This window comes from Epinephelus moara, chromosome 21 (genome assembly GCF_006386435.1).
Source record: "Epinephelus moara isolate mb chromosome 21, YSFRI_EMoa_1.0, whole genome shotgun sequence".
Lineage (NCBI taxonomy): Eukaryota > Metazoa > Chordata > Actinopteri > Perciformes > Serranidae > Epinephelus > Epinephelus moara.
This window is the reverse complement of record NC_065526.1, coordinates 40,535,619-40,547,262: the sequence shown is the minus strand read 5'-3', so window position 1 is coordinate 40,547,262 and position 11,644 is coordinate 40,535,619. Positions and strand designations below refer to the sequence as shown.

Below are 11,644 nucleotides of genomic sequence, written 5' to 3'. Positions count from 1 at the left end.
TATCCGCTGCGAGGGTCATAAGGACAGAGGGATGTCATATGCTGTAAAGCCCTGTGAGGCAAATTGTGATTTGTGATATTGGGCTTTATAAATAAAATTGATTGATTGACTGATTGATTGATTGATTATGCAGAATGATGTCATCTGACTTTCCAGGTGCTAGTGTGCAGTGGGATATCTAACCTAACAGTCCTTCTTTTTTGGTTGGTATTATATAGCGTGCCATGCAGTAGTGATATTATGGTAGTGATGTCTTAATCCTCTAAAAAGAACAAGCTTTGTTTTTTGCTCACTGATCCACTTGTGACATTAGTTTAAATTTTGCTACACCAAGAAAAAGAGTTGAAACACGTAATTAAACAATTTATCTTCTTCATTTGGCATACAAGCTTATTTTGTATAAACCCTGTTTGTTGTGTGTTGGGAATGCGTAAGTGTGTATGTGTGTAATTAAGAGCTGTACACACTAAAAGAAGCAGAGGAGATCCAGACAGGTGGACAGAAAAACCACACCACTTAGTTCAGTTCGTGTTTGTTTTTTGTGGATGTAAACTTTTTGTTTTCATTTAAAAAGAGAGAAAGCAATGTATTTGCAAGTTCATATATGTCATTATAAGAAGAGAGGGTGTGTCACATTAGAGAACAGGGCTGATTGCAAACCTTGTAACTGCAGGTGTGTATTTGCAGAAAAACAGGATCTGTAACAAAAGGCATTTGATTTTGGGATAACAAGCTTTGTTTTATAGTGAACATTTGTAGTTAACTAAGAAGATAAAACCATTTATGCTGCATTTGGCTGACCTTTCAATGCTCTTAGCAATAAGCGCTTAGATTCTGCACAGCTTTCTCCCTCTCAGATCAGGTCTATCAAGCCTTAAAGTCTCTCTCCTATGTTGGAGGTATTATCTCTTACATATGAGATAATATATCCTACATAAGAGATAAACTTGGCTGGGATTTTTTCTTTTTTCTTTGCCCTTGACTTTCAGGGCCTCTGCAGATTATATCTGGCATCTGTCATAAAAATTATGGTAGCTTCATGCATTCATTAATCATGATGGAATGCATAGCAGCATGCTTTGTTTTGTGTCATTTATTGATTACATTAATTATGGTTTTTGTTGGTTTCTTGTTCTCAGTGCCCTAATGAACCGCTACACAATCAACTATGGAACCTCTTGTTTGAATACAAGGTAGATAATACAAGATCTCTGTTCCAATCTCTTCTCCAGCTCTGATGTATGCCAGTATTTTTGGAAATGTGTCAGCCATTATCCAGCGGCTGTACTCTGGTACAGCACGCTACCACGCCCAGATGATGAGAGTCCGAGAATTCATTCGCTTTCACCAGATCCCCAACCCTCTGAGACAGCGACTGGAAGAATACTTTCAACACGCATGGTCATACACTAATGGGATAGATATGAATGCTGTGAGTATGGGAGACTTTTTACCTGATCTAACATTTTCTCTGTCAGTCATATTGAAAGTCCTATTGCTATAGCTGGACAGAGTATCTGTCCAGCTACAGCTGGACGACGAAGTCGTCCGAGGACCCTATTGGAATCGTGCTGTTTATTATTAGGGCCCGAGCGACGACGAAGTCGTCCGTAGGACACTATTGTAATCGCGCTGTTTATTATATTATTACTATTATTATTAGGGCCCGAGCGACGATGAAGCCGTCCGTGAGGACCTTATTGTAATCGCGCTGTTTATTATTATTATTATTATTATTACAAACTTTCCCAAAATCAAAAATTGGCACATGCGTTTGGTCTGGCGAAAAATTTGATATTTCGGCAGTGTTGTATGTGGACGGGGCCAAATGGCGACATAGCGCCCCCTAGAAAATTTCGTGCCTCAAGCCTCGCCTGTGAGTTTCACCTACAGGCATGAAAATTGGTGGGCTCATAGAACATGCCAAGACGCACAAAAAATCCTCTTGGAGCCATGGCATAAACCCAACAGGAAGTCGGCCATTTTGATTTGAATTTTTTACATGTTTGAACTCCTCCTCCTAGGGATTTCGTCCGATCGACTTCAAATGTGGTACAGATATTCCTGAGAACATGCTGAACAAAAGTTATTAAAAGCCTTTCTCTATGTAGGGGGCGTGGCTGCTAAGGCGTGACAAATTTTGGCGATTTTTCGTTTTCTCGCGAACGAACTAGTCCTAGGGATTCTGCTTCAAAACTGCTTCAAAATTTCTGTACATGATGAGAGCCCCGCCCTCAATGCCTCCATGTGCTCGTAGGCAATCTTGCTCATGGCGCCCCCTTGTGGAAACAGGAAATGCCATCTTTTACACTGACAAACACCAACCTCAAGCTCCTGACCTGATCAACTACATTTTGTGGCCAAATGACGATCAAGTTGATGAATCTCCAGTGACACGTGTCCTGTCATGTTGCAGGCTGCGGTGGCGGCGGTGGCGACTTTTTATTCTTCGCCACGGAACATCAACTTGGTATAAATCCTTCATGCATTGTCCGATTTGCTCGAAATTTCACGTGTGATGAGGGTCCATCCCTGAACGCACCTGGCCACATCTGGTTACGCTCGTAGCGCCACCTGGTGGATGAACGAAACATTGCGTTTTTTCGCTCCTGCCAGGTTTTTTCTCCCTTCTCTTTTCGTGCCACAGCCCCCACGTGCCTCAGGCCCCCACGGTTGCATGGGGGAGTGAGGGCCTGATCACAGCTGCAGCTTGCAGCTTTAATTGTTATTAGGGCCCAAACACTGACCTCAGGCGGGCGACGGCCCTCTTGAAACCATTCCGTTTATTAGAGCCTGAACACCAACAGCAGGCGGGGGCAGGTCCTCTTGAAATTGAAGGAACTATTAGGGCCCAAGCACCGACCTTGGTGTGATGACCCTATTGAAACTTAAGGAATTATAAGTTCAAGCCCCAAGGGCTAAACCCATTGGTCCCTTAAAGAGCAGCCCCCGCAGCATGTTTCAACAACATGCAAGAAAAGTTGACCATTTTGAATTCTGTCATCATTTTTGGTGTTTCCCACGTGTTGTATTTTATCGAACTCCTACAGGTGTACTGGGATTGGCTTCAAGCTTGGTTTGTGTAAGATTGACTATGTTGTGATCAAAAGTTATCACAAGATCTATCTCATGTTGTAGGGCACGCCCGCTGTGGAGCGTTGAATTTTGATGTCTCTCCATGAAAAATGAAACTGTTGTAACTTCAACGTATATGGTCTGATCGCAACCAAACTTCACATGATTCATAGTTGTCCCAACCTAAACACTTATACCATATTTCCTGATCGTCATAGCACCACTTAGGCGCTACAGGAAATTACTTGTTTTAGATTTTGACGTGCTACTCCTGGCAGCTTGACCATATCTAACTCAAATGTGGTCATAAATGTGGTCACCAATCAGCGTTGCCATAACGGCATAGCGATGTTTGATGTTCACCAAAACACAGCATTAACTTAAGTGTACTTGGTTCAATTTGCCTGAAACTTGACATGTTAATTCATTTTTGCATATTTTCAAAAATATAGAGTGACAGACTTCTGAATTGACTATAGGCTGCAGCATGGCAAACCTTTGTCACAATTCAGTGGATGTGCTGATGGATGTGCTTTCAGGTTTGTAGGACACACTGGTGATTTATTATGGTGTTTTCTTATGATTTTTTAAAGTACGGAATGTGAAAGGTCTTGAAATTTAGATTTAATGTAATAAGCCATGCCCCCTTCAAGCAATCATTTTCAAATTTTGTGCATCGACTGAGACATGACCCTAGATGATGCAAACCAAGTTTTGTACAAATGTCTCTGGCTGATTATAAGATATCAACTTTCTGCATGTTTAACGCCCCCTATTAATTGATATGAGTCAAACTGTCAGCGTATGATTCAGTTACTTATGTTGACATTTGCTACAAGTTTTGTAATGATTGGCTCAATGGTTAAAGGAGTAAAATTCATTAATGTGCTGAGCCATGCCCTCTCTACATTTTATTGGTCAATATCACCAAAATGCAATGACATATCAAAAAGACTCTGACATCTCATAAAGACTTTCGTTCCATGATGATTCACAGAACTTCTGGCACAAATTGGAACCATGCCTTAGGAGGTCAAAATCCCTAGGAGGAGTCAAAAATGTCTTGTTCAGAAAAATCTACATGGTGGACAATCTTGTTGGGGGACCTTGAGAGTTCTTCAGACTTTCATTAATCATTCACTTGAACATGTGTGTCAAATTTCAAGTCAGTCTGACATACCATGCTAGGCTGGTGGCCTTTCAAAACAAAATTTCTTCAAACCGTAATTATACTGCCCCCATTTGGCCTATTGGCATTATATTTGTTGAGCAGTATTTGCATTCAATTTCCAATCATTGATGAAAATTTCATGTCTCACAGGAATTTGCAAAAACATTTCTGAATAATAATAATGATAATAAAAATAATAATAATAATAATAGTATTATTGAAACAATAGGGTTTCAGCCCTTCGGGCTTGATCCCCTAATTGCTTCATTAAGGAGTCATGTTAAGTCCTACTTGTAGCCAAGGTATCAATCCAACAGTGTCCTCTCTTTGTGTGCCCCCCCACCCCCCGTTATTCTCATTCTCCTCCTTCTCCTCCTCTTCCTCCAGGTTTTAAAGGGTTTCCCAGAATGTCTCCAGGCAGATATCTGTCTCCACCTCAACAGGTCACTGCTGCAAAACTTTAAAGCTTTTAAAGGTAATACAATTTTACACATGAAAAGTGGATCTTTTGTGAACACAACTAACATTTGCTAACCACACATATGTCATTTTATGTGACTTGAAGTAGTTAACATCCATCCTTCCATCCAATTTCAACTGCTTATCCGAAGCCGGGTCACAGGGGCAACAGGCTGAGCAAAGTATTCCAAGGGCTGCAGCTGCAGCTGCAGGAGCATCGAGGCGGTCGTTTTATACAATTTTGTCTGTGATTTACGGAACTTTGCACCGTGAAAGAAAGGCATACTGTGAGCAACTTAGTTTAAACTTTATCTACAGTCAACTATCCATGGAAGACATTCAAAGAAGAAGGCAATGTCTGAGAAACCTAGGCAAACACGCACCCGTGCGCAGGACAAAGACGAGGACAAAGACGAGGAAGAAACAGGTGTGCTGTTAAAGGAGTTGAAAGTTATTCAGTCAAAGATGGACAATATTGAAAAGCAACTGAACAGTAAGGTGGATGGACTATGGATCATTGGAAAAATCCTTAAAAGTGAGCTCAAAAAGTGCGTCAAAGAAATTCAAGATAATATTGATTTAGAAATCGGGGCACTAAAATCCCGTTTAGACCTGCTGGAGCAAAAACTTCACTCAAGCAATACAACCAACACATTTGATCCAGATGTGTCAACCATCGTTATGGGGTTACCATACGACAAAGAGGAAGACTTGGATGAAAAGTTGGGCAAAGTGTTGGAGGTGTGTTGTGCTTGTGAACAAATACCGACACCGACCGCAATTGAGAGGTTACATGCCAGAGGCGCAGGACCCGGAGTGGTGAGAGTCGCGTTTGCCTCGGTGAGGGAGAAAGTGAACATGCTTTGTCAGAAACGTAATCTGAAATCCAACCCGGAGTTTGCAAAGGTGTATGTTCGATCCGCTAAATCACATACGGATCGAATTATGGAGACTAACTTTAAAATGCTCCTTCGGGATCTGCCGCTGGGAAAGGATTTCTATATAGCGGGCAACGGGAGGCTGATTAAACGAGGATCAGCTGAGGCAGCTGCAGGTGCGCCAGGTGACCAGCGGGCTGCTGCATGGAGACGCTGAGGAGATGAAGCCCACCCCGAATCTGAAGATCTAAGGGATTTTTCTTGTTTATCCGTGGCTCACTGGAATATAAATGGATGGACTACATCAAACTGTAAGCTAAGAACTCTGTTACTACATTAAATGAAACACACTTATTTGGGGATGAAGTAATTGAGTTAATTGGTTACTCTTGGTTTGGAAATAATAGAAGCAGGCATATAAGAGCTCCAAAGGGGTTGGGAGGAGTTGGACTTTTGGTTAAAAATGAACTTTTTGAACATTTCAAGATTAAAATTGTGGATAAATCAATGGACAGTATTATTGGGGTGCTGTTTGACAACCGACATCTGCAGTACAGTTTTGTGGTTTTCTCCTGTTATTTATCCCCAGAAGGGTCTGTAAGAGGAAGAGACAGTAATACATTTTTCAGCAATTTACTTACTCAAGTGTATTCCCTTGATGTGAACGCTATTTATATATGTGGAGACCTAAACAGTCGGATTGCTGATAGAGAAGACTGCATTGAGAATGTAGATATTATTCCAGAGAGAGTTGCAATAGATCTGTCTTATAATAGCCATGGTGAATCATTCCTAGATTTCCTTAGAGATTCTAAATGCTGTGTTTTAAATGGGAGGCTTAATCGAGAAAATGATAATTTCACATCAATATCAGTGAGAGGGAAAGCTGTGGTTGATTATATAGTAACACCTCATGACTGTTTAGAGTCCTGTGTTGATTTTAAAGTAATTACTTCAACAGACTTTATGGATAGTTGTGACGCAGCTTCTATTGATCTTATCGGAAAAAGGTGTCATTTACCAGATCACTCGTTATTAATGTTAAAATTTAAGGCGGAGATCCAACTGAGAGAAGATCACACACCTGTTACTTATCCAAAAAGGCAATGCAGAACTTTCCCTGAGCATTTTCTGACTTCTAATATGTGTCGCTCTACACTGCTTGAACTTGTAAGACAACTTGAAACTTGCCAAGGTACACAGAATAATGTTGATAGATGCTATAATTCACTCTGCAATTTGTTAATTTCAGAAATGGATAAATGTCAACCTAGAAACTTTCATAAGGCCCCTCAGAAAATGTGTTTCAAGCTTTACTGGAATGTCCATCTTAAAAAACTGTGGAATGACAGGAAAATAGCTGAAAAGATTTTTTTAAAGTGTAAAGATCCCCTTGATAAACAGAAAATGAGAGATGAATATAGGCAAGCACAATTTCTGTTCGATAAGACTACGATTCTATAAAAGGAAATTTTGGAAAGGACAGTCACTAAGATTTGATTACTTACAAATCAATAATCCACAGCAATTTTGGAAAGAGATTAACAAACTAGGACCTAAGAGAGTACAGACAATACCTATGGAGGTTATAATAAGTGATGATTTCGTTGAAACTAGGAAAGAGCTTGTGCTTAAAAAATGGGAGCAAGATTTTGCTGATTTATTTTCCGGAAATCAGATTTCCTCAAATTTTGATGATAATTTCCTGAGAGAAGCATGTGCTTTAAAAGATGAACTGGAGAGAAATATGGTTCAAGATGAGTATTCGTCTAATATAATTTTGAATTCTGATATCTCTCTGGAGGAAGTGAGAGCTGCCATACAGTCAAAGGAGAAGAAAGCTGTAGGTGTGGAAGAAATCCCTAATGAGGTCTTAAAATCACCGTCACTTTTAAATGTCCTCTTTTGTCTGTTCCAATTTTGCTTTAATTACAGTATTGTTCCTTCAGTTTGGTATAAATCTATTATTAAGCCCATCCCAAAATCATCAAAAAAATGACCCAAGGGCACCCTCAAATTACAGGGGAATCAGCCTTCTCAGTACTGTGTATAAATTATATTCTAGTATATTGAATGCTTGGTTGTCCCATTATTTAGAAGCTGTAGAATATTTAGTTGATGAGCAGAATGGTTTTAGAAAAAAACGAGCTTGTATTGACCATATTCACTCTGTTTCAGCTATTGTTAGAACAAGACTTGCAGCTGGTAAATCAACATTTGTATGTTTCGTAGATTTCCAAAAAGCTTTTGATTGGATTCATAGAGACCTACTCGCCCTAAAACTTCTAAAAGCGGGGGTGAATGGTAGATTCTATAAAACACTTAAATCAATGTATAGTTGTCCTGTTGCCTGTATAGAGATAAAAAAAATATGCAGACAGATTGGTTTAGTATGCCATTTGGCGTTAAACAGGGTGATATTCTTTCCCCTAATTTATTTGCTATTTATGTTAATGATTTGGCCCACAACATCAAAGAATCAAATCTGGGTATCCATATGGACAATTTAACTCTTGGAATTTTGTTGTACGCGGATGATATTGCTCTCCTAGCTGAATCAGAGGACAATTTACAGAAAATGTTTAATCTTCTCATGACATGGTGTCACAGATGGAGATTAATAATAAATCAAAGTAAAACCCAGATTATTCATTTTAGAAAAAAAGGCTCTCCAAGAAGTAATAAAAATATTACCTTTGGGGAGGTAAGACTGGAATATACATCTACATATAAATATTTAGGATTTACTTTTGATGAGTTTATGACGATGGAAGCGGGAATTAAGTTGTTAGCAGATTCAGCTGGGAGGGCATTAGGGTCTGTGGTCAGCAAGTTTAAGATATGTTAAACTCTTGGATATTCTACCTATTCACAACTTTATGATGCTTGTGTCTCTCCCATATTAAATTATGCTTCAGGGGTCTGGGGGTTTAAGGAATATAAAATTGCAAATTCCATAGAGAACAGAGCCGCTCGTTGTTTCTTAGGTGTGCATAAGTTTGCTCCGATTCTGGCCATTCAAGGTGACATGGGCTGGCTTCCTGGTTCTATAAGACGTAAGTGTGAGATGATTAGATTGTGGAATTGTTTAGTCAATATGTCAGAAGACAGGATCAATAAGAAAATTTTTATTTGGAGTAAATTCTACGGCTCTCCATGGGCAAAAGAAATATTCACTCTATTTGAAGAGGTGGGATTACAGTATATATATAGTAATAATTTAACTTGTTCAAAAGCCTCAATTAGTGAGGAGCTATTCGCTTTATTTGAGACAAAATGGTTAAATGATATTCTGTTAAAACCCAAATTATGAACATATATCCACATTAAGCACAATTATGGCCCCGAACCTTATTTTAAAGCAAACCTAACAAGAAATCAAAGGTCCTTAGTGGCACAGTTGAGAACAGGAATCCTTCCCTTGAATCTTGAAGTCAGCAGATTTAAAAACATTCTAGAAGATGAAAGGTTATGTGAATTATGTGAACTCAACGAAGTTGAAAATGAATCACATTTTCTTTCATACTGCCCCTTGTATGATGAACTGAGAACTCCAATATTTACCGAAATGTCTGTTAAAAACCCAGAAATTTTCTGGTGCTCTGATGATGATAGAATGAACTGGTTATTTAATTTTAATGTGTTTAAGCTTGCTAATTTTGTATGTGAAGCCTGGAAAAAGCGTCAGGATGGTTTATATGTTTAATTGCTCTACTGCCTGGTATCTGTTTTTTAATTTGCTGTCTTTTTTTTTTTTTTTTTTTTGGTGTCTTGTAAGCCCATTCGGGCTGGGCATGACACAATAATAAAAAAAAATAATTAATCAATCAATCTAGACATTCCTCTCCCCAGCAACACTTTCCAACTCCTCCTGGGAAATATGCAATCCCTCCAGTGTGTTCTGGGTCTGCCCCGGGCCTTTCTACCGGTTGGATGTGCCTGGAACACTTCTTAACAGGAGGTACCCAGGAGGCATTCTGATCAGATGCCTGAACCACCTCAACTGACCCCTTTCGACACAAAGGAGCAGTGGCTCTACTCCTAGCTCCTTCAAGATTGTCCGAGCTCCTTACTCTATCTATCTATAAATAAATTTGATTGAATTGATTGGTTGATCTCTAACGCGGAGCCCAGCCACCATTGTTTTTTTTATTTTATTTATCTTTTTATTGTGTAATGTGGTGATTAACAAGTGAAGACAAGTGCAGGGACATGTATGCAGATAAAAGACAGAGACATACAATAAGAATGAAGACAAGACAGGGTGGATGATTTATGCCACTTAATGGAGTAATCAGAAATATTGGCGTATGTTTCATTCAGGTTTCAGAGTTTCATTGTTTCCTGCAGTAATGAGCGAGAGTTTTATAAGAAGAGTAGAATGTCATCAGCATAAAGACTAATTTCATAATGTGCATTTGGTGTTTTGATTCATATGATGTTGGTGTTGCGATGGCAGCAGTGAGTGGTTCAATGAAAATGTTAAATAGGAAGGGACAGAGTGGGCATCCTTGCCTAGTCCCCCTGTGTAGTGTGAAGCATTGTGATGTTAGTCCATTGGTGATTACAGGGGCTGACAATGCAGAATTTTGACCCAGTTAATAAATGATTCCCTAGAGCCAAATCTTCATAATGGGGAAAAGAGAAATAACCAGTTAACTCTAAAGCTTTTTCTACCAGCCACCCGTCTGAGGAAACTCATTTCGCCCACTTGTATTTGCGAACTCATTCTTTCAGTCATTACCCATAGCTCATGACCATAGGTGAGGCATGGGACATAGAGAGACCAGTAAATTGAAAGCTTTGCTTCTGGCTCAGCTCTCTCTTCATCAGGACGGTCAAGCACAGCGCTCGCATCACTGCAGATGCTGCAGACCCCTCCAGCAGCCCTGCAAGGGTAAAGAGCCCTCATCTTACTGTCCTATAATCTCCACTTTGCATGTAAATATGCCAGTACCTTAATACCAAAGAGGTGACTGAAATCTGAGCTTCTAAATGAATCACTTGAGCCAATAGGAGCTTTCATGTCCGCTCCACAGCCTACAATAGTGAATGAGAGCCTGTGTTGAAAGGAAGGGCCTGCCTCTATCCTCAGGTTACACAGCCAATCAGTAGCAAGCAGCTGGCCCGTGACTTATTGGTCTTGTAGTCAATAACACTCCTGATCTCCAGAATAATTATAAACTTGTTCTTGGCATAATACACATTTATACAGCAGCACATACTTTGTGCACCACTGGTCACTGGACTTTCTTTTACTGTGAATAATTAAATGAGAAGAAGACAAGCTTTATAAATATTCTGACTCCTGAAACCTTGTGCCAACAGCAGCCATGGGCTACTAAAAACAGCTGCTGCGCATTCTGAAAACTAAAATAACTGATGTGTTTTCAGGTAGCTGTTTCCTCAGATTGTGATGAAATTAGGAAATGACATTTAACAGGAACTGTGAAGGTCAAGTTAAGGTCTGAAAGATGAAGAAGACTTTCTGAGAGAGCTGCTCATAGGGCTGCTATAAAGACAAGTGAAAACCCCCTATCTGACTGCAAAACACCTGCAGGATGATTTAGCAGACTCTAAAGCAAACATCACACCATTTGTAATAAAGGTAACGATGAAGAAAGGATGGCTCCTACAACAGGATGATGATCCTAAACACCCCTTGAAGTCTACAATGGGACATCTCAAGGGCAGCAAACTGAAGGTTCCCTGACCCAAACATCATTAAAAATCTGTGGATAGACCTCAGAAGAGGAGTGTATGCACGACGGCCCAGGAATCTCATAGAGCTAGAGGCATTTTGCAAGGAAGAATGGTTGAAAATGCTCCCAACACGAATAAAAAGACTCTTAGTTGGTTACAAAAAGTGTTTAGAAGCTGTGCCCATACAGGGTTTCCAAACTTCAATCAATCACTCAAACAATCAATCAATCAATCAATCAATCAATCAATCAATTTTATTTATAAAGCCCAATATCACAAATCACAATTTGCCTCACAGGGCTTTACAGCATACGACATCCCTCTGTCCTTATGACCCTCGCAGCGGATAAGGAAAAAC

General features: G+C 39.7%; 1 protein-coding gene across 1 annotated transcript in view; it reads left to right on the top strand.

Moving 5' to 3' along the window:
- Positions 1–11,644, top strand: part of LOC126383141 (potassium voltage-gated channel subfamily H member 6-like) — a 106,842-nt gene that overhangs the window by 80,774 nt on the left and 14,424 nt on the right. Inside the window, exons 7-8 of the mRNA XM_050033583.1 lie at positions 1,233–1,432; positions 4,634–4,721. Coding sequence (XP_049889540.1) covers positions 1,233–1,432; positions 4,634–4,721 — 288 coding nt within the window. The remainder of the gene's footprint in view (positions 1–1,232; positions 1,433–4,633; positions 4,722–11,644) is intronic.